This window comes from Heptranchias perlo, chromosome 19 (genome assembly GCF_035084215.1).
Source record: "Heptranchias perlo isolate sHepPer1 chromosome 19, sHepPer1.hap1, whole genome shotgun sequence".
Taxonomy (NCBI): Eukaryota; Metazoa; Chordata; class Chondrichthyes; order Hexanchiformes; family Hexanchidae; genus Heptranchias; species Heptranchias perlo.
Window position 1 is genome coordinate 19,786,255 of NC_090343.1, and position 24,169 is coordinate 19,810,423.

The window sequence follows — 24,169 nt, forward strand, 5'->3', positions numbered from 1 at the left end:
CACACTGTGAGCTCTAACTTGCCCTCCACTGTTAGCCCAACCCCTACTGTCAACCCAATGCCATCCTAGCTGACTCCAATCCACCTCCCAGAACCTAAAAAAGAGCTCATTGGCTTGCTTGTTACAATAAGGTGCCTGCTGTATACTCTTCTCATGGTTTTATCATGACAAGTTTTCTTTTGATGCAAGCTTTCAAGTTTCAATATATTCAAAAAATATTTTTAAGAATTAGACTTTATTTAAAATGTCATTGGCAAATAGAGCCCAAACTTTCTGATTTCCAGCCAAATTATTCACGAATCACATTACACTTTTAATCCTTTCATCAGTGTATGGGTGACCTAGATCAAACGATGCCTTCACCATCAAGGTACATGGTGAAAGAGTGTCAGCCTTTAAAAGGGGAACAGTACATTAGGGGGAATGCTTTTAAAGGGAATTATTTCTACCTCTTGTGCTTCTCACATAAAGTTGCTTTTTTTAAAAAAGGACTCCTACCTAATCAGAAAAATCATGAGTTAAAGCTTAGTGACATGGAACCATCTTCAGTTATGCGAAAGGCCTGATTCATTCAGTCAGTTAATGCCTATACTTATACAGCAAGAATTAGCACCCTTTCTGTTTTCAATGTCAAACAAGAGCATTATTACCAGCAATTATCATGTCCTCAGGATGTCACAAAACACTTTACAACCAATGGATTATTTTTAAAATGAAGTCACGGTTGTTACGTATGCAAAATATAGCCTAATAGTGCAAAGCAAGATCCTACCAACAACAACAAATAAGTGAATCACCAGATGGACTGTTTTCGGTAGTGTTGACCAAGAGAGGAATGTTCGCCAGGACATCAGGAGAACCCCTGGTCTTCTTCAAATTGTGCCATGGGATTATTTACGTCCACCAGTTTTAATATCTCATCCGAAAGATAGATGCATCAATAATCTGGGCTAGAAAAGGCACGTCATAGATACAAAAGTCTGAGCTCAAAGACTAGTACTGTCCAATGGCAACCTTTTGGTTGGGTACCCAAAGGAATCCAGAGAAAGATTTTTTTGGAAAAAAATATTTTATTATTATTTCTTCACCGAGATGCCATTCGTTTTCAATTTATCGTCTTTCTTTCCCTGTGCCAGTTTGCTTCAGTGGTAACATTCGTTCCTTCAAGTTAGAAGATTATGGGTTCAAGGCCCACTCCAACATTTGAGCAAATAACATAGGAAGTCAATTCAATGCAGTGCTGTAGTGTTGGAAATATCAGGCGAGAAAGTTAACACAAATCTGCATGTTTTTTGGGAGTAAAATCAACATTGTGGGGGCGGGCGGGGGGGGATTGGGCAATTTTGTGTTGCAATATCCCGTGCCGACCTCCTCTGGAAGTGTGTCAGCTGGTGACATCTAGGTGTGCACGGCATCCACCTGAAACAGGCATTAGGCATCTTACATATGTAAATCAGGTCCTAATGTCAGTTGTAGGACCCTGATCGAAATTAGTCTGAAAATGGGTGGAGCTTACGCCACACATGCTCCGCCCAATTGTTCCGGGTCTTGAGTAGAACCGCTGCAAACTGATCAAAAAATGGCCAGAAAATGCTTTAATCATTCTTCTGGCTCCACAAAACTACTGCGGGCCACTATCAGCCTGGGCTCGCCCCCTCCTCTGCTTCGCCTCCCCCCCACCCCAACATGGTAAGTTCAACATTGAAGTCAGCCGGAATTCCTAAAGCCCTGACCGGCAAGCTGCATTGGGACACCCGATTGACAAGCGCAGCTCATCCGCTTCTTCCAAATGAGGCCTGATGCTGAATTTGGCTTGGGCCTCTCGATATCTTCGGGCGCGCATTCAGATCACACTGTCCGTTTCAGGCTGGAAACCAGCTCGAGTTGAATTTCTCCCCCACAATCTTTTGCATGAGACTTTAAACAAGATGTAAGAGATCCTACAGTACAATTTGAAAATTAGAAATGGAATTCTTCCAGTGTTCTGGCCAACATTTATCCTTCAACCAACACCACCAAAAAACATTTTGATTAATTGGCCATCACCTTATTACTGTCTGTGGAAGCTTCCTGTGCGAAACTGGCTGTTGCATTTTCCTATGTAACAACAGTGACTACACTTCAAAAGTAACTAATTGGCTTAAAGCTTTGGGTCATCCCGAGAACTTAAAAGGTGCTATGTAAATACAAGTGCTTTCTTACCCAAGCATTTTCTTTTTACTATCTCATTGTTAAACCTACTTTGCAGAATTATTCACTGCGAGAGAATTAGGGACACAGAGAGAGTTGTGTGATGTATTTAAGAAATCTGAGGGAATAGAAATGTGTTGGCAGTCAGTGGAGTGGGTGCATTAGCATTGCAAAGGTGAAAGAGTAAAAATTAACAGCCAATGTCCTGACACCTTGTTATGTAACACAACTAGTTCAGATCCTGTAATGCTGCGTTTCCACTATATTTCTGTGTTTAATACTGTTTATAATTCTTCCAGGTCTCTGTGACTTGATCCCTTTTCAAACCTAGTCCTCAATTTAGTCCTCTGTTTTATACTCAATTTACATTGTTATTACTCCTTTCTCTTCGCCTTGCTCAACTTCTCCCTCCTTGTCCGCCCTTGACTTCTTTTTCTCACTTCACATTCAAACAGAAAGGTAAACACAAAGAGGAAGAAAAGAAAAAGACTTTGGGATGCACATCTAAAAAAAATGCAGACAAAAAATACTTTGATGCTTTAGTAAAGAAAGATATCTAAAATAAATTGTATGGGGAGACACAACACTAACAGTGCAGGTGGTGAAGGCAGAGTCTCCTCTTTACTATGCAACTGTCCTATCGTTGCAGCTGTCTGACTTGATTATTGTATTACACCAAGCACGTCCCTACATGCAAGACCACTGCTTTCAGTGAAATACATCATCACACATTTTGGTGACTAAAACTTTTGCACATTCCACAACTTTCAAGGCTAACCTTTGCAGGTCAGAACCTGCTGTGTATGTTAAGTACAATAACAATCAACGCAATCACCATCCATTGGCATCTATGGTACTGGATGTGCTTCAGTTACTTCTCCATGGCAGCAATTCAATCCAGGTTTTTACTGAAAGGAGTATGGTTTTCTGAGGACAAAATCTAGAAAAAATTAAAAGTAAAATTCAGCAAGGCTGTGCTCCCAGTGCAGAGCCTCACTAAAGGATATTGCAAGGTTGGAACATCAGAACTAGTGTTGTAAGCCATCTCCGACTCATTCTTCTGTCCAGTGAATCTCTGTGCTGGGAATGCAGCCTTGCTGAATTTGCTTTTAAATTCCCATGCTTGATTTTTTTTCCCCCTAAAACAGTTGCAAATCTGATTCAATTTTAATTCCCCCTGTTCACACTGATACTTTTTTTTATCTTCATCAGAGTGAGGGATATCAATGCTAAAGAATGGCATGCTTTCCACTTTTGGCACCTACTGTCAACGTCAAGCATTCCCAAGTCAAGCACAGCAGATAACCAGATGGAGATAGTCAGCACAGAAAGAATTTTATCTCAACAATCAGGGTTGGATTAGCTCTCACATCCTGCCCCACCAGTTCTCCAAGTATAGTACTTTAAAGCTTTCATTTTTATATTGAACACTTTCAAAAAGACAAGTCACTGATGGAGGGAAGATGAAATATGTACAACCATTACCTGTAGTTTGCTGATGTTACCAATAGTTTCCGAGTTACAGTCATTAGATTTCATTATTGTCGGCCTCTCTTGTTCAGAATCTGCGTTTAAATCACAAAGATTAAATTAATTTGCATATTTTTCTACATACATGGTAATTAATATAATAACATAAACAAGTTTAAACATGTGCAGCTAGAATTTATTGTCGAGAATAACCAGGACTGTTTCTACTATCTGCAGAAGCAGCAAGCTGCCAGTCTGCAAACATTTTGCCTTCTCCAGTGCCAGCATCAGGGAGTGACTGCTAGACCTCAGGGAGGGGAAGTTCTTGCTCAATGGGGGACAGGGCTGCAGAACTGCCATCCTGCTACCTGGTTTCCTCTTTTCTACAGTGATGTGGAGATGCCGGTGATGGACTGGGGTTGACAATTGTAAACAATTTTACAACACCAAGTTATAGTCCAGCAATTTTATTTTAAATTCACAAGCTTTCGGAGGCTTCCTCCTTCCTCAGGTGAACGTTGTTGGAAATGAAATCCTCGAAATGAAATCGCATTTATAAATCACAGAACAATGCTTGGTGATTACAGACAGTTTTTTCAACTGCCCGTTGCCAAGGCAATCAGTGTGCAGACAGACAGGTGTTACCTGCAAGGTCTCCGAATATACAAATCACCAAAAAAAAACAAAAAAAAACAGAGATAGAGAGGTAGAAACATAGAAAAGACAGCAACTGACCCGTTATATTAAAAACAGATAACATTTGTTCGCTGGTGGGGTAACGTGTAGTGTGACATGAACCCAAGATCCCGGTTGAGGCCGTCCTCATGGGTGCGGAACTTGGCTATCAATTTCTGCTCGACGATTTTGCGTTGTCGTGTGTCTCGAAGGCCGCCTTGGAGTACGCTTACCCGAAGGTCGGTGGCTGAATGTCCTTGACTGCTGAAGTGTTCCCCGACTGGGAGGGAACCCTCCTGTTTGGTGATTGTTGCGCGGTGTCCGTTCATCCGTTGTCGCAGCGTCTGCATGGTCTCGCCAATGTACCATGCTCTGGGGCATCCTTTCCTGCAACGTATGAGGTAGACAACGTTGGCCGAGTCACAGGAGTATGAACCATGCACCTGGTGGGTGGTGTCCTCTCGTGTGATGGTGGTATCTGTGTCGATGATCTGGCATGTCTTGCAGAGGTTACCGTGGCAGGGTTGTGTGGTGTCGTGGACGCTGTTCTCTTGAAGGCTAGGTAATTTGCTGCGAACGATGGTCTGTTTGAGGTTGGGTGGCTGTTTAAAGGCGAGTAGTGGAGGTGTGGGGATGGCCATAGCGAGGTGTTCGTCGTCATTGATCACATGTTGAAGGCTGCGGAGAACATGGCGTAGTTTCTCCGCTCCGGGGAAGTACTGGACGACAAAGGGTACTCTGTTGGTTGCGTCCCGTGTTAGTCTCCTGAGGAGGTCTATGCGATTTTTCGCTGTGGCCCATCGGAACTGTCGATCGATGAGTCGAGCTTCATATCCCGTTCTTACTAGGGCGTCTTTCAGCGTCTGTAGGTGTCCATCGCGTTCCTCCTCGTCTGAGCAGACCCTGTGTATTCGCAGGGCCTGTCCATAGGGGATGGCCTCTTTGACGTGGTTAGGGTGCAAGCTGGAAAAGTGGAGCATCGTGAGGTTGTCCGTGGGCTTGCGGTAGAGTGAGGTGCACACGAATCTCCATCAAAGACGGGCACCTCAGCATTCAAGAGAACAGCGTCCACGACACCACACAACCCTGCCACGGTAACCTCTGCAAGACATGCCAGATCATCGATACAGATACCACCATCACACGAGAGGACACCACCCACCAGGTGCATGGTTCATACTCCTGTGACTCGGCCAACGTTGTCTACCTCATACGTTGCAGGAAAGGATGCCCCAGAGCATGGTACATTGGCGAGACCATGCAGACGCTGCGACAACGGATGAACGGACACCGCGCAACAATCACCAAACAGGAGGGTTCCCTCCCAGTCGGGGAACACTTCAGCAGTCAAGGACATTCAGCCACCGACCTTCGGGTAAGCGTACTCCAAGGCGGCCTTCGAGACACATGACAACGCAAAATCGTCGAGCAGAAATTGATAGCCAAGTTCCGCACCCATGAGGACGGCCTCAACCGGGATCTTGGGTTCATGTCACACTACACGTTACCCCACCAGCGAACAAATGTTATCTGTTTTTAATATAACGGGTCAGTTGCTGTCTTTTCTATGTTTCTACCTCTCTATCTCTGTTTTTTTTTGGTGATTTGTATATTCGGAGAACTTGCAGGTAACACCTGTCTGTCTGCACACTGATTGCCTTGGCAACGGGCAGTTGAAAAAACTGTCTGTAATCACCAAGCATTGTTCTGTGATTTATAAATGCGATTTCATTTCGAGGATTTCATTTCCAACAACGTTCACCTGAGGAAGGAGGAAGCCTCCGAAAGCTTGTGAATTTAAAATAAAATTGCTGGACTATAACTTGGTGTTGTAAAATTGTTTACAACTTTTCTACAGTGGCAGTGATAAAGCTCGTTAAGGTTGGCCTTATCTTTGGTGTAGAATTCATCTGTTCATATATCACAAAATAAACATCAACTTCCCAAATCCATGACCTAGAAAAACAAGGGCAGCAGGTGCATGGCAACACCATCAACTCCAAGCTCCCCTCCAAGTCATACACCATCCCGAATTGGACATATATTGTCGTTTCTTCATGGTCGCTAGGTCAAATTCCTGGAACTCTCTACCTAACAGCACTGTAGGAGGACCTTCAGCACATGGATTGCAGCAGCTCAAGAAGAAGATTCACAATCAGCTTCTCAAGGGCAACTAGGGATGGGCAATAAATCCTGGCCTTGCTAGTGATCCCCATATCTCCAGAATTAATATTAAAAAAATATAGGGAGGAGGAAGGCCATTTGGCCTACCTTAGCTCTTCCATTTAGGAAAACCTACCGTCTGCCTTATCACGACATCAAGTTTTACCTTAACTTACATCAAGGTTTTTGCCTCCACTAACCCACCCAGAAATTATAATCATGTTTCATGTAAAGAACTTCTTGCCATCAATCCTAAATAAAAGGAGAACTTGCATTAATACATTGCCTTTCATGTCCTCAGGATGTCAAAAAGTGCTTCATAGTCAATAAAGTACTTTTTGAAGTGTAGTCACCATTGTAATGTAGGCAAACATAGTAGTCAATTTGCAGACAACAAAGTCACAGCAATGAGATAAGTAGCCAGATAATCTGTTTTAGTGATGGTGGTTGAAGGATAAAGGTGGGAGAACTCCACTACTCTTATTGAAATAGTGCCATGGGATCCTTTACGTCCAGATTAAGCAAGCAGACAGTGCCTCGGTTTAACATCTCATTTGAAAGATGGCACCTCCGACAGCGCAGCATTCTCTCAGTACGGCACTGAAGTGTCAGCTTGGATTATATGTTCAATTCTCTGGAATGGGGCTTGAATTCATGGCCTTCAGATTCAGTAGCAAGAGATCCATTTTGGATCTCAAGAGGTCCTATTTGACCCTGAGGTGAACTTCCAACCACATATCCACTCCATCACCAAGACCACCTACTTCCACCTCTGTAACATCGCCCGTCTCCGCCCAGCCTCAGCTCATCTGCTGCTGAAACCCTCATCCATGCCTTTGTTACCTCCAGACTGGACTATTCCAATGCTTTCCTGGCTGGCCTCCACCCTCCATAAACTTGAGCTCATCCCAAACTCTGCTGCCCGTATCCTAACTCGCACCAAGTCCCGTTCTCTCATCACTCCTGTGCTCGCTGACCTACATTGGCTCCTGGTCCAGGAATGCCTCGATTTTAAAATTCTCATCCTTGTTTTCAAATCCCTCCATGACCTCGCCCCGCCCTATCTCTGTAACCTCCTCCAGCCCTACAAATCTCCGAGATCTCTGCGCTCCTCCAATTCTTGCCTCTTGCACATCCCTGATTTTAATCGCTCCACCATTGGTGACTATGCCTTCAGCTGCCTAGGCCCTAAGCTCTGGAATTCCCTCCCTAAACCTCTCCATCTCTCTACCTCTCTCTCCTCCTTTAAGACAATCCTTAAAACCTAACCCTTTCCTGTCCTAATACCTCCTTATGTGGCTCAGTGTCGAAGTTTGTTTGATAACGCTCCTGTGAAGCACCTTGGAATGTTTTACTACATTAAAGGTACTATATAAATGCAAGTTGTTGTTATGTCTGATAAACACTCAAATTGGAGTGGTGATGTAATGGCTACTTTTATTTCAAACTCTCTGGACATTCTCTTTAGATATAACAATCAGTGCAAGAGGAGACCCTGGAATGTAATTGCTGCAGTATGCTTGCTCCCCTCAAGGCGTCCTCTAGTGTTCTGCCCTCCCCCAAGAATTTCGAGGTGACAATAACCATCTCCAAGAATGAGCCTGGTTAACAGCAACTATGTTATACAATAAAGTGAAAGAAAACATAGCAATCTCCTGCTAATACGCAGGAACGATGGGTCACACTCAATGTTATCATTTGGTAAATCCAAGGCAGTAGAAAAATGCACTTCTTGCAATTGATCCTTATGATAATTTCCACGGCTAACCATCCACCAGAACTAGAGAATATTATGTCTTTGATCTTCTGTTCAATGTGTGAAGTGATGCATTTTTGAAAGAAAAGTGAGAAGAGGCAATATAAATTAAATGGTACACTTTTAAAGAGAGTGCAGGAACAGAGAGACCTGGAGGTGCACGTACACAAATCTTTGAAGGTGGCAGGGCAAAGTGGTCTCTTATTGCATCGTCAAGGAACCCTTCAAAGTCACATGGTCATGTTCTACTTCAATGTGATGGCCCTACATTGAAAAAGGGGCTGCAGCTGCATGGGAGGTCTGCTGTTGAATCTCCATTGATTGGGATAAGGCAACAGACACTGATGTCACTGGCAACTAGAGGTTTTTCTGCAATGTTGACCACTGTATCGATGGTCTTCATGGTGGCTGAATGCTATGCACTCACTTGTTTAGAGGACCCCATTGCAGTGCAACTCAAGGAGGTGCAGATGGCAGATGCTGCAAGCCAGCCTGCATTCTCTGCATGGCCTATAAAGCCCAGTCTCAAGGTGCTTTGTAACACTGTACCAAGGGAGCAAAAGCCAGCTTTTATGGCCTCAGGAATAGTGGTTTGAAATCTATACCAGCATCACTGCTAATGTGCAGTCAGTAAGCTGTGCATGGAAGTCATGGCACTGTCCAGTGCACAGGACACCAAGTGTATCAGCCAGTGTCAACGGCAGATATCGTTGCATACCCCTTCTCTGTTATAGCAGACACAAGGTGGGTGTTCGACTCCTCCACACTACCTTGAACTCTTTACAGTCTGTTGTCCACAGAGACAAATGATTCTTGCACACGATCGTACAGAATACTCATTTTGAATGATCCCAAGGAGCCTTAATAGGAATAGACTCCGCTGGGCCCAATGACATCCTGGACCTCTTACCAGGCATTCATCCACAACTAACAGTGCCATGTCATGACTCATGACCTGTGCCTCACCCCGCAGTACTTCTTTTTCCTCACTACCTAAATTCCATGGGATATTTTCCTTGAGGACAGGATCATCAGCAGAATTGGGCCAAGATGGGATTTCTGGCTACTGAACTAACCTAACCGTAGGCCCAAGCCATTTTCCTGGGTCGATGTCAATTTGAATGCAAGGCGGACTTCCAGTATCTCCACTCTTCAGTGGGAATCCGCCACTGCAGGGGAGGGAAATGACGTGATACTGCAGCACTATTTTAAAGCGTGCAGAAGCTCCTTCAGTGATCTGGCACAAAATTTTGAATTGCACTTAAAGATTGCTGTCTTTCCAATGAGATGTTATACCGAAGGCCCACCTATACACTAACACACTGTAACCCATCTGCCAGTCTCTGGAGTCTATTTTGACTTTTGGGTGACCGGCCAGTGATGCGCACTGGTTGGCCGCCCATTCCAGCGATGAAGAGGCCCCAACGAGTTTAAGGCCCCAGCCTCATTTAAATCTGGCAGGCGAACTGCGGAACACCAAACAAGCATCCCAGTGCAACTCGCCGGATTGAGGCCTCAAAATCGGGCAGGATCAGCCATCAGCAAGGTAAGTTGCAAGGAGGGGGGCTCTTGCACAGTTTCCAACTAGTTCCGACCTAAAATGGTAATCGGGTTCCTATTAACATCATAGGTCTCCAATTTTCATATTAAAAGGGACCTATCGCCTGAAATAGGTGGTCACTTTGGGCACCCTGCGTTAGGCCCCTTTCAAATGGAGCCAGCCGCATCGCAAGTGTTAACCAGGTGGTAAGGCTACTGACCTCATTTTGAGGTCGTTACCACCCCTTGAATGTGAGGTGAAGGCAGTTAAAATTGACCCCTCTTTCTGCTCCTAACTTTAAAAAGGAGCATTGAAAAGTAAGGAAGAGATCATTTCATGATCGGGGGTCTCACCTCTCCCCTTCCTTAGTACTTTTAATGTTTTTATTTGCATAATTTTTCATTGTCATCTTTTTTTCCTCTATTTGCTTCTTTCTTCCCTTATGACAGGTATGTCTGACCTTTGTTGCCTTTGTGAGCCACATAGTTGTGTACAATGGAGCATCAAAGTTTAAATTTATGATCCTATCAATCTGCATAAATCTTAAGATGTGGATACCAACAAATCTTGGTGTTCAGATTCAGGATTTATCTATCAATGAGGCAACAGTGCTCAGAACAGACCTTTCCAAACATCAAAGCCTGCAAAGTTCAAACAGAACAAACCAGCGAATAATATAAGCATAAACAGAATGGAGTTGCCTTGAGTACTTGATTCCCAGGGCTCAGGGGTCACCTTTAGTCCATAGGCCACTGTTTGGATTTTCTTGAGCTATGGCATTTTCTTCAGTTTTTTTTCTTTTCTAATTTTTCCTTAAATTTTCCTTCTGTGGTTCTGCTTTTGTTCATGTTTCTCCATGTTTTGCTGATTGTGTGTTTTCTTCTATTTTCTAAATTGGTTTGGCTCTCATGCTTCCTTCTAGCTAAGCCTTTGTGTCCCCTGAAATTCTTTACCTTGCATTTGTTTCTAGCTTTTTTCTGGTGTTTGTTGTTTTCTCAACTGATTTCCTGCTTGATTTCACTACATGATGCCCTGCATCTTCCTTTAGGTTTGCATCTTCTTGGGATTGTACTCTTACCTTAGTTAGGCTGCCAGTCACCCAGCTTTAGGTCCCACAGTGGCTTGCTGTCAATATTAAGGCTACTGTATGACTGAACGTAGATGAGAAGTACTAGTACGAGTTGAATTTAATTAAAAATAGACCAAGGACATAAATCAAGATGCAAGAGCTAGACTTTAACAGAATGTAAATATTGGGGAAATGATAGGGAGATCAGAACATTAACAGTAATATAGACAATGGGGATGTGAGAGAAAGGCAAAGGCACTGAATCCAGATTCGGGAAACACAAGAGGGAGGAAGATATTGATCTAAGATATCACCAAAATGAGAGGGAAGTAAAAGCAACGGTCTCAGGAAGTCAATAATTTTGCATGTTATACGAACATGTGCGCTGAAGTGAATATTCCATAATCCAGCATAAGCCATGGCACAAAATAGGTTAAGAGTCAAGGTCCAATAGCTAACAACATAGTGCTTAAAGTCTTGCAATGAGGGCGAGGCATACCAAGGAAGTAAGATGCAAAACAAACTGTTGGCTGAATACAATTTTCAAGTTTGATCTATAAAACAACTAGACCCAGATCGCAGACCAGTAAAATTATGAGCCTATGAGAGTAAAATGAAGCAGAAAAAAGGGGGCGTATGACAGATGTCAGATTGATAATGCAAGTGAGAACCAGGCTGAATATAAAAAGCTCAGAGGGGAAGTGAAAAAGGAAATGAGGAGCAAAGAGAGAATATGAAAGTAGACTGGCAACTAACATAAAAGGGAATCCAAAAGTCTTCCACAGGCATATAAATAGTAAACGGGTAGTAAAAGGAGGGATGGGGCCGATTAGGGACCAAAAAAGAGATTACGCATGGAGGCAGAGGGCATGGCTGAGGTACTAAATGAGTACTTTGCAAATGTCTTTACCAAGGAAGAAGATGCTACCAAAATCACAGTAAAAGAGGAGATAGTTGAGATGCTGGATGGGCTAAAAATTGATAAAGGGGAGGTACTAGAAAGGCTGGCTGTGCTCAAAGTTGATAAGTCACCAGGTCCGGATGGGATGCATCCTAGGTTGCTGAGGGAAGTAAGGGTGGAAATTGCGGAGGTACTGGCCATAATCTTCCAATCATCCTTAGGTATGGGGGTGGTGCCAGAGAACTGGAGAATTGCAAATGTTACACCTTTGTTCAAAAAAGGGTGCAAGGATAAATCCAACAACTACAGGCCAGTCAGTTTAACCTCGGTGGTGGGGAAGCTTTTGGAAACAATAATCCGGGACAAAATTAACAGTCACTTTGACAAGTATGGATTAATTAAGAAAAGCCAGCACGGATTTGTTAAAGGCAAATCGTATTTAACTAACTTGATTGAGTTTTTTGATGAGGTAACAGAGAGGGTTGATGTGGTGTATATGGACTTCCAAAAGTTTGATAAAGTGCCATATAATAAGCTTGTCGGCAAAGTTGAAGCCCATGGAATAAAAGGGGCAGTGGCAGTATGGATACGAAATTGGCTAAGTGACAGAAAAGAGAGTAGTGGTGAACGATTGTTTTTCGGACTGGAAGAAAGTATACAGTGGTGTTCCCCAGGGGTTGGTACGAGGACCACTGCTTTTTTTGATATATATTAATGACTTGGACTTGGGTGTACAGGGCACAATTTCAAAATTTGCAGATGACACAAAACTTGGAAGTGTAGTGAACAGTGAGGAGGATAGTGATAGACTTCAAGAGGACATAGACAGGCTGGTGGTATGGGCGGGCACGTGGCAGATGAAATTTAACACAGAGAAGTGTGAAGTGATACATTTTGGAAGGAAGAACGAGGAGAGGCAATATAAATTAGAGGATACCATTTTAAAGGGGGTGCAGGAACCGAGTGACCTGGGGGTATATGTGCACAGGTCGTTGAAGGTAGCAGGGCAGGTTGAGAAAGCGGTTAAAAAAGCATACGGAATCATGGGCTTTATAAATAGAGGCATAGAGTACAAAAGCAAGGAGGTTATGATGAACCTTTATAAAACACTGGTTCGGCCACAACTGGAGTATTGTGTCCAATTCTGGGCACCGCACATTAGGAAGGATGTGAAAGCCTTAGAGAGGGTGCAGAAAAGATTTACGAGAATGGTTCCAGGGATGAGGGGCTTCAGTTACGTGGATAGAATGGAAAAGCTGGGGTTGTTCTCCTTAGAGCAGAGAAGGTTGAGAGGAGATTTGATAGAGATGTTCAAAATCGTGAGGGGTCTAGACAGAGTAGATAGAGAGAAACATTTCCATTGGCGGAAGGGTCAAGAATCAGACGACACAGATTTAAGATGACTGGCAAAAGAACCAAAGGCAACGTGAGGAAAAACCTTTTTATGCAGTGAGTGGTTATGATCTGGAATGCACTGCCTAAAAGGATGGTGGAGGCAGATTCAATTGTGGTTTTCAAAAGGAAATTGGATAAGTACTTGAAGATAAAAAATTTGCAGGGCTACAGGGAAGGGGCAGGGGAGTGGGACTAGCTGGATTGCTCTTACAGAGAGCTGGCATGGACTCGATGGGCCAAATGGCCTCCTTCTGTGCTGTAACCATTCTATGATTCTATCATTTTAAACAATTATGGCCTTGAAATTACAATGTAGGATACTAGTGTACAGACACTTAACACCTTATTTTAAATGGGTTAACATCTCTGCCAAAATAGCAGAGAGAGGAGTTTTAAGTGAATAATTTCAGAATGTGATACCACATTAATTTTTCTTAATTTGTATGCCCTTAAATGCACCCAAAATTTCCATATTGTTAAGATCAGTTTTGGTAGAAAATACCCTACAGCAGGCAACCTTTTTTCATATAATCATTGAATCTTACAGCACAGAAGGAGGCCGTTCGGCCCATCTTGCCTGTGCTGGCTCTTTGAAAGAACTGTCCGATTTGGTCCCACTCCCCAGCTTTTCCCCCATAATCCTGCAATTTAGTCCTCTTCAAATACATGTCCAATTGCCTTTTGAAAGTTCCTATGAATCTGCTTCCACTACCCTTTTAGATAGTGTGTTCCAGATCTTAACAACCCTCTGTGTGAAAAACTTTCTCCTCATTTCCCCTCTAGTTCTTTTGCCAATTATTTTAAATCTATGACCTTTGGTTACCAACCCACTTGGGAAAGGAAACAGTTTCTCCCTACTTTATCAAAACGCCTCATAATTTTGAATAACTCTATTAGGTCTCCCTTTTAACCTTCTATGCTCTGAGGAGAACAATCCCAGCTTCTCCAATCTCTTCACATAACTGAAGTCCCTCATCCCTAGTATCATCCTGGTAAACCTCCTCTGTACCCTTTCCAAGGCCTTGACATCCTTCCTAAAGTGTGGTGCCCAAAATTGTACACAATATTCCAGCTGAGGCCTAACCTAAATTTGTAAAGGTTTACCATGACTTCCTTGTTTTTGTATTTAATGCCCCTATTTACAAGGCCAAGTAGCCCATATGCTTTCTGAACCGCCTCATCAACCTGCCCTGCCACCTTCAAAGATTTGTGCACATACACCCCCCAGGTCTCTCTGTTCTTGCACCCCCCCTCAAAATAGTACCATTTAGATTATACTGCCTCTCCATGTTGTTCCTCCCAAAGTGCATCACTTCACCCTTATCCGCATTAAATTGCATCTGCCCATTTCACCAGTCTATGTCCTGCTGAAGTCTGCTGCTATCCTCCTCACTATTTACTACGTTGCCAAGTTTTGTATCATCCCCAAACTTCGAATTGTAAACAGGTCCCTGGGGGACCCCACTGCATACTTCTCTCCAGTTAGAAAAACATCCGTTCATCACTACTCTCTGCCTCCTATCCCCGAGCCAATTATGTACTCAAGTTCCCACCGTCCCTCTAATCCCATGTGCTTCTATTTTCCAAATAAGTCTGTTATGTGGTACTTTATCAAATGCCTTTTGAAAGTCCATATATACAACATCTACTGCTCTACCTTCATCAACGCTCTCTGTTACTTCATCAAAGAACTCAATCAGGTTAGTTAGACATAATGGGCATGATTTTATCAGGGTTGCGGTGGGGGGGGGGGGGGGGGGTTGGGTGGGAGGGGATTCCTGTCTGGAAACCCGAAAGAACAGATATCACGGACGTCCTTACGATTTTGACGTAAGGACGTCTTTTGTTTTTTATTGACGGTTTCCCACCTGACAGGCTGGCCTGATTGACAGGCTGGTCTTAGTCGGACGGGAGAAGAAGGAAGCGGACGTGTTGAGGTAAGTGCTAGCTTAGGGGTGAGGGGGGAGGGGGGTCAGTCAACCTAGGGATCAGACATTGGGGGGTCAGTCACGGGGGGAGGGGGGAGCCAGTCATCGGGGGGGATCAGTCACCGGAGTGGAGGGGTTGGAGATCGTTGGGGGGGGTTGGAGATCGTGGGGGGGGGGGGTTGGAGATCGGGGGCGGGGGGGGTTGGAGATCGTGGGGGGGGGGGGTTGGAGATCGTGGGGGGGGGGGGGGTTGGAGATCGTGGGGGGGGGGGGGTTGGAGATCGTGGGGGGGGGGGGTTGGAGATCGTGGGGGGGGGGGGTTGGAGATCGTGGGGGGGGGGGTTGGAGATCGTGGGGGGGGGGTTGGAGATCGTGGGGGGGGGGGGGTTGGAGATCGTGGGGGGGGGGGGGGTTGGAGCAGTCGCTGCAGGTAGGCTTGTTGGGGCTGGGAAAAGCACTCCTGCTCCTATGGGCCCACATGCTGTGCTATAAAGGCACTTACCTGCAGTTTTGGGCTTTCTCGCCTCCTCTCAAGTGGGAATCAGAAGGCCCAGGAATCCTGGCCCCCAGGAGTTATAAACAAAAAACCTGTCAAAATGGAGGCCCGCAGCCTCCTTGAAAGCTTTCACTGACCAACCTGACTCCTGAGAGCGGGTTCGTTGCCCGCCCCTCATCCCACCTCCGTGAAAAGTGGGTGGGATGGAGACATGGAGATGGGTTTTAGATTTTTTAAATTTTTACTGCCCCATCACCCCCAACCCACCCGTTTTTCCCATTTAAAATCAAACCCAATTTGTCTTTAACGAATCCATGCTGGCTGCCCCCTTAGTAACCCAAGCTTCTCAAAGTGAGAGTTAATTTTGTCCTTGACAATGATCTCTAGTAGTTTTCCCACTACTGACTTTAGACTGACTGGCCTGTAGTTACCAGGTTTATCCCTCTCCCATTTTTTGAGTAGAGATGTAACATTTGCAATCCTCCAGTACTCTGGCACCACTCCTGTATCCAAGAAGGATTGAAAGATTGTGGTCAGAGCTTCTGCTATCTCCACCCTTGCTTCCCTCAGCAACCTAAGATGTATCCCACTTGGACCGGGTGGCTTGTTAACTTTGAGTGATGTCAACCTATTTAGCACCTCCTTCCTATCTATTTTTATCCTATCCAATATCTTTGCTCCCTCCTCCTCTACTGCGACATTTACTTCATCCTCTTCTTTTGTGAAAACAGATGCAAGGTACTCATTCAGTACCTCAGTCATGCTCTTTGCCTCCAAAGGAAGATTTCCTCTTTGTCCCTAATTGGCCCCACCATTCCTTTATAACTATCCTTTTACTTCTTAATTATTTATAAAAGATTTTTGGGTTCCCTTTTATGTTACCTACTAATCTTTTCTCATATTCTCTCTTTGCCCTTCTTATAGCCTTTTTCAATTTCCCCCTGCACTCTGTATTCCATCTGCTTTTCTACTGTATTCTGTACCTGGCATTTGTCACAAACCTCTTTTTTTCTGTTTTATTTTAGCCTCTATTTCCTTTGACATCCAGGGAGCTCTAGCTTTAGATGCTCTATCTTTCCTCCTTATGGGAATATGCTTGGTTTGTACCCAAACTATCACCGCCTTGAAGGCCTGCCATTGCTCATTTACTGTTTTCTTGGCCAATCTTTGTTTCCTGTCCACCCGTGCTAGATCCCTTCTGAAATCACTGAAATTGTAGGGGATAGGCGGTGGGTGGGGGTACTGTAAGGCATCTCCAGCTGAGATGGAGGGCAGGTGACCTGCTCATAGGCCTAAGCCTTTGCTAACATCACTATGAAACAAGCCTACAGATATTGTGAAAATGTGACCCAGGATGATCCTCCCTCCAGCTTACACTCCCTTCCTGTAAAGAAAAAGTGGCTGGCCTCTGCTTACCAGCTTTCCGCACTGATATAGCTGAGAAATGTGAGAGTATTGACAGTGCAAACCCGTATCATGGCATGCTGTGGCATCCTACTCTGCCCAGCTAAAAATGTGCACTGCTCTCTGTCTTGGCATATTTGCAAAAATGTGACTTTCTAGTGCTGACACATAACTAGAAATGTACAGAACTATAGAACACTTGTCACTTCATAGCACTGTCATAATTATACTGTACAAAAAATAGTAATAGTGATATATACAATGTTCTACATAACTAAAATATTAACAAAAATCCATCCAAGTGATTATTATAGTTTTATATTTAGTTACTGGAACCTCAGGAAGTTTTCAACTAAATTGTGAATCTGCTGGCTGATGCCCTATTTAAGAGCACAGTGTCTGGTGTACAGAGCAACCTGCATGGTGCACTGCCCCAAAATCTACATAAAGGGCGAGATATAAAGGCTTTGTTCACATATGTAGCAGGAGGGGACCACTGCAGCTGTCTGCATGAAACATGGGCTTAATGTGCAAAACATGAGCAAATTCTTTTTTTTTTGGTCAGGGGGATGGTGGTGGGGGGGTGCCGGGGAGGGATGTACAGGCAAAACTATTTTTTAAGCTGTAAATTCATAAAGTGCTATGCTTGATAGTGACTTAATCAAATCTAGAGAGATTTAACGGTGGTGAAAAAGGAAGGTTAAAATATGACACTGGTTGTGTTACTCAACATAGCAAGCTGAACACTAATAGTTTTAAAATAATTTTCTGTGAGGGCCTCACAAAACTTACAGAAAATTCAATCTGAATTGTACCTGTGGATTGCTTTCTGTAGTCTGTAGCTTAGAGAAAAATACAGGTGGTGAGGGGAAGGCAGAGAACAACTGTGTTACTCCCCACCCTCAGCCAGATGTTGCAAAAGTAGGTTTAAAAAGAGTGATGTTCATCAACCAAAGTCATCGCTAATAGGATTGCTAATAATGACAGTACTTCAATGTGGGCAGGTTAAGCAGAGCGGGACTACATGTCCCTGTCTACCTGCAGCTCACCCATGTTGCATAGGTTGTTCTTGGGGTAGCTACAATCTGTCACTCCAGCTGTTTTGGTGGCAGGTTAGACACACTGGGTTAGAGATATATTGAAGCAATTCTAATAAAAAGTATAGAAAGTGGGTGATTCAATATCATTTGAAAATATTGGTTTCACTGGTTGGCAAAACAATAGTAAATCCAGGAATATCACTGGATGAATGAAGGGGGAATGTTAGATGATGTTTTCTCACACAGAGGGTTATTAGATCATGGAATGTTTAACCACAACTGGTTATGGAGGCAGAGACTGTAACATAATTTAAAGGGAATTGGATAAGGATACAGGAAAAAAGTAAGGAAATGGAAGGAGAAAGCTCCAGTTAAGGAAGTAGCACTGGCTCAATGGGTCAATTGGCATCTTTCTGTGCTGTAAATTCTATAATTCTAAAAATCAAATAGTTACTAATAATAATGATCATATTAGTATCTCTGTTCAATCCAGTTCTATTAATGTTTTAAACAAGTGGAGAAATGGCTTAGATGATTTACTGCGCTCAACACTACTATCGGACTGAAATGCCACACACAGCTGTAGCTGAAATACCCCAGGTTAAGGACGATATTAACTGGTTATTTCTTTTGTGCTCCATTTCATTGTTGTGGCTTGTTCTTTTGTACCAACATAGGATGTGCTGTATAATACTATGAATCTCATATTGCCACTATGTGTTATGTTGCTTATGAAACAACTTGGAAAAGGTGACCTCACATACCAGTGATCTATGTGCAGCTATAATGTAACCAACACAAACCAGAACAGAAAACCATCCTGTCATCCACTTATAACATCATCGATCAATGTTAATAAGCATGGAGACATATACATTTACATCATGGTGTCAACATATTGGGGGGGGGGGGGGAGAGATTTCCTCGGTGTACTACATATAACAAATATCAAAAACCCGTTTGTAAAGAACAGGTTTACGATTTTGCGATGTTTAGCACACAGGTGTAATCTTCCTCCATTGAAACACACTTACCTCCACATTCAGTTGCAGAGTAGTATAATAAAAGCATGTTGGTCCAATTTTAAGAAATCCCACTCCCAGCAGAGAGCCATACCTAGTGCAGTCACCACTATTTTCCATCCATTAATTGACAGAAAATCATAGGGAGCTTGCAAAAATATCACACTATGCATTTCTCACAGACGAGGCTCCTTGGCATTAGTGCAATTTTTCAAAATTGCCCTATTAACACTGCAATTTCCATTTAACCCACTCCTAAACAGGTACAGGTGTAATACCGGCTCCAACAGTACAACAAAGTCATACACTGTCGGGTACAGTGAATACTTCAAACCAGTACTAAGGATGTCATCAGACTCATCGTGTACATGTTAATATTAAATATAAAAGGAAACAAGTATTCAAGCTAATCATAATTCTTTGTAATATGCCTATGTATATGTATATGATTTATAAAAGGGAATTCTTAAAGTCAGACTTGCTCTTTGAAATTAAAAGAAGTTTGTAATCTGAACCCTTCTGTTCCTAATAGCACTTACCCATACGGGGGTGCAGGTCCATAGTAACTGGCAGCTCTCTGGTGCCTCACGCAAGTTCCTCATGTGAGCAAGGACAGTGAGTGTTGGCGAGCTATTTAATGGGGGGAAGGGCATCAAAGCCAACCTCAATCTTTATCCAACATGCACTTCCATTAATGGCTGAGAGCAATCAAGAGTTTTATAAGTTTCACTAAATTTTCTCCTTGCTATTCAAGGACTCTGAAGCCAACTAGAATTTCAAATTGCTGGTCACCTGGTCTTTACTAGAGCAATATATGGAAACAGAATTGATTTTATATATTATCACAATACTTAACGATATGGATTGACAACTTGCTTTCCGTTTTTGAGGAAACCCAGTAAAATTGGGCACTCGTAACTAATACTAACAGAAATTAGCTGTGTATAGTGAAAAAAAGATATTTCTGATCAGGAACTAAAATTGGTGACTAGGAAATTACCCTACTCTTCCATTCCAAAAAAAAGTCAGAACAGAAACTTATCTATAATGCACTCTCCCATCCATTCCTTCTATTCATAATAACAATAACAGCTACCACCGCGGTGTTCCATACAATTCCAAATTTCACTATTTTAAGCGTGCTGCATCAAGGTTAAAACTGAGATGCTGAATGCTGAAACCTATTTTTATTACTAAATTCAATTTCTAGAGCTCAACCTTGCATTTAAGATGAACAATTCTCTTTCATTCACTCTTTCTTCGATTCTGTTTTCTCATTTAATGTAACTTTTTTCATGACATTCTAAATACAGCTCAGACTAGTGATTTATTCAGGCTAGCAATGCATCACTCAGAACTGAATGCCGATGGCTCTGTGGGATCTTGCTGTATGCAAATTGGCTGCTGCATTTGCCTACATAACTACAGTGACTGCACTTCAAAAGTAATTCATTGGAGGTGAAGCATTGTGGGACTTGATAATGCGCTATATAAATGCAAGCTCTTTCTTTCTGTAGGGCCCTTCCTGGAGTACAGTGAAAAGGGGACTGGTTCCTCTCAGATAAGCAACATGCTTAGAAACAGTAGCGCTATTTGCCTTGGGATGGCAACGTGCAAAGGTTCGGTTTGAAGCCCCTACATCAATGAAGTCGAGGTTGTTAAACTGATCACTGGATCCGCTCATGCAATTGCACAAGTTGCACGGTCCTAGCACTTAAAAAGTACTGGTGGAAACATGTTGCAAATGTTTTTCACCTTTTTCAGAGGCAAAGAACAGTGAACAGATGAGGTAGGAGTAACTGAAATCAAGAACACAGAGGAAGCATCAAGGTGGCTTTATGTACTGTATTTTTGTGTGGAACTTGGCTAGCAAGAAATTCTAAATAAAAAAGAAAATGTCAGATAGACTTTCCTTAGGCTACACCACAGGGAATGCATCCTGTAAACTTCTAGAGGCGAATGTGATTGTAACCCAGATAAGCTTTCTTGACCTTCAATTCAAGTGAGAAGCAAGCAATTAGATTTATGATTGAAATGCCCAAAGAGGAATTCTGAATTATAAGAGACAAATCCTCACAGAATTTTCTCTTTGAAAAGAGCAGTTAAAACCACATTCTGGTTCTTTGGATGACAACAGTAGACAAAGTAACCTAGTGATATATAATCACTGCAAAATTTGTCCTGCCAGATCAGACATGTTCACCAATATGATGCTGTTACTTCAGTTCCAATAGGCAGCAAATAGATTGCCTCTATTTAGACCTGAATATGAGATATTTGAGTGAGAATCCAGAGAAGCACGACGTTCTTGAAGGTTATCAGTAGATGACTGATATAAAATCTCCTTTGCAATGGTGGCAGATTCTGGATTTTTGTGACATTATGTAATGGAAGAGGTCTGCAGTTTTGTGCAAGACTTAAAGATTACTTTTATATCAATTATGCTGAAAGTTCATGCTCACTCTTGCAGGCAGTAAAATATCGCTATTATTCAGGCAGAAACATATTACTATACTCTGACTAGTGGATGTCTCAGGAATCGGGACATTGAAGGACTGTGGATTGCTGTACATGAAGACCTATGTACAGCACCAGATTACAGTGTCTTCAACATCTTATAAACAAACTGCAAGCATGGAGAACAGAGTATGTTTAATAATAATCAGGAACCATGGCACAAGTCAGCAACACAACAAAATGTGGCCTTTCACTCCTATCTCTATCAGAACTTTCCTGGTCTTGCTTTATATACCTAACTTCTCCCTTCACCCCCGGGTGTCAGAGGAGCCATAATTGCATCTTCCCAAAGCCCAGTCCCACAGGATCTTTACAACACGCTAAATCACTTGCTCACATTGCTTTACTCATGCAGAATGGAAATGTCAATAAATATTGTTTTTAAAAAATTTAATGTTTCCTTTACTAATTACCATAAAGTCTAGTTAATAAAAGCAAACGTGTAGACAGCTACATTTACACTACCCACTGCAATACTGGCGCAAAATGGTTTTGTTTTGAGATTTATACTACACAAGTTTAGCATCAGTGTGAATCAGAAACCCTTAAGCCTTAATTGTAACCTAGGATGGGAGTGTAGTGTGCGAGGGCCGTTGTGGCCAGATTTTAACTCCCAGGCCTCATTTAAATGATTTAAATGGGACCCGGCCCAAAGCTGGCAGGAATGAATTGGAGGCCGGCAGGCAGGAGTGGGATTTCGTGCAGCGGGAGGCCACCGATTTCATTCTGCCCGTTTTTATTTAATCCCATCAAAGAAATGCAAACGCATCAGTACATAGTAAAGTAAAGCTCACTACTCAACTGTGCAGAGTGCAACTATGCAATTCAGTATCTTACCTCTAAATTTAGAATGTAAATTACACAGCAGATTTAACCAAATTTACAATCTGTAAATCACAAATCTGCTTGCTACTAGATTTTAGAAAACAAGTTCAGTAAATATTGCTGTTACAGTACTCCAAAATATTTAATTGTTACTATTTTATATGCACCAGAATTAGGATAAAGAAAACATTTTTTTCTAAACTTCTACAACTTCTCCAGAAGATGTCAATCAATTTGACATCTGATGAAAGGTCATCAACCTGAAATTTTGGGCCTGATTTTAAATGGGAAAAATGGGTGGGTTGGGGACAGGGAGGCAGTAAAAATTTTAAAAATCTAAAACCCGTCCCCAACCCGCCCACTTCCTGTTTTAACAGAGGCGGGACGAGGGGCCGGCGACCAAACCACTCTCGGGAGGCGGGTTGGTCATGATAAGCTTTCAAGGAGGCTGCAGGACCCATTTTGACAGATTTTTTGTTTTTAACCCCTGGGGGCCAGGATTCCCGGACCTTCTCCTTCTCGCCTTTATAGCACTGCTTGAGGGCCCGGAGGAGCAGGAGTGCCTCCCCCCAGGTCCAACAAGCCTACCTGCAGCGACCACCCCAACAAACTCCGACCCCCCCCCAACAATCTCCAACCCCCCCCCCCCCACCAAGATCTCCGACCCCCCCCTCCCTAGGTGACTCCTGACCCAACCCCCGATGACTGAGCCCACCCACCGATGACTGACTCCTGTCAATCAGGCTGGCCTGTCGGGCAGGAAATGTAAAAAAAACATGTCCTTACGTCAAAATCGTACGGATGTCCGGGAAACCTGCACTTCCGGGTTTCCCATTGGGAATTTCCCCCTCCACCCCAAATGCACCCCGAATAAAATCATGCCCCTCAACTCTGTTTCTCTCTCCACAGATGCTGCCTGTTTGTATTTCAATCAATATGAAGCTGTGTTATTCAAACAATGGGCCAAGGGCTATATGCAGCTCAAGAGTCCTGACAATCTTGCCCATGAAGCCCCAGCAACTGTTTCCATTTCTACTTATGTTTTTTATTCATTCACTGTCCTATTTGAACTTTATGGACCTGAAGGTTTGAAAAGGGCGGTTTCTGGTGTTGTTGCCTAGTGATAGATAAATTCTAAATCTGGACATCAATACCTGTTAGTATTTACAGCTCGAGATGTATGCAAATTAATTGAAGCAATGGATTTCAACCTTATGTACGGCCTCAAGGCTCCATGGAGATACCTGAAGAGTCCACAGAAATTTTAAAAATGAACACTACCTGATATAAAGTACGTTACAGAAGTTGCAATGATGTACCCCTATATTTAGGTTGAGATAACTGTCTCATATACAAATTTAATATGCAGCTTTTAAAATTATGAGATTTTTAACATCCAGCCGAGAGGATAAAGCCTCAGTTTAACACCTCATCCAACAGTGCAACTTTTCCTTGATACTGCACTGAAGTATCAACTTGGATATGTGCTCATGTCTCTGGAGTGGGGCTTGATCCCACAACCTTCACATTCAGAGGCAATAGTGCTGCCACTGAGCCAAGACTAACACCTTGACAATGCACCTGAGGTCAAGAATATATGTGCAATTAAAAAAGCAACACAAAAGACTAATGTTGAAGACTTAAGACACAGCACTGATAAGAAATAGGAGTAATGTAATTTGTATTGATGCATAGACTGAAGGACGGCAATGGGGCAGAAAGCAAAGGGATGAGTAAGAAACAGCAAAACTGAAATATGTTTCTGGATGGATGAAGGA

The 24,169-nt window shown here is 42.9% G+C and overlaps 1 protein-coding gene across 6 annotated transcripts in view; it reads right to left on the reverse strand.

Moving 5' to 3' along the window:
* Positions 1–24,169, reverse strand: part of LOC137335203 (DNA (cytosine-5)-methyltransferase 3B-like) — a 218,830-nt gene that overhangs the window by 184,828 nt on the left and 9,833 nt on the right. For all 6 annotated transcript variants that reach the window (XR_010966358.1, XR_010966357.1, XM_068000424.1 and 3 more), the window contains exon 2: positions 3,676–3,755. Coding sequence is in view for 4 of the 6 variants with exons in the window: in XM_068000424.1 (XP_067856525.1) it covers positions 3,676–3,729 (54 nt within the window). In the remaining 2 variants the exon portion in view is untranslated. The remainder of the gene's footprint in view (positions 1–3,675; positions 3,756–24,169) is intronic.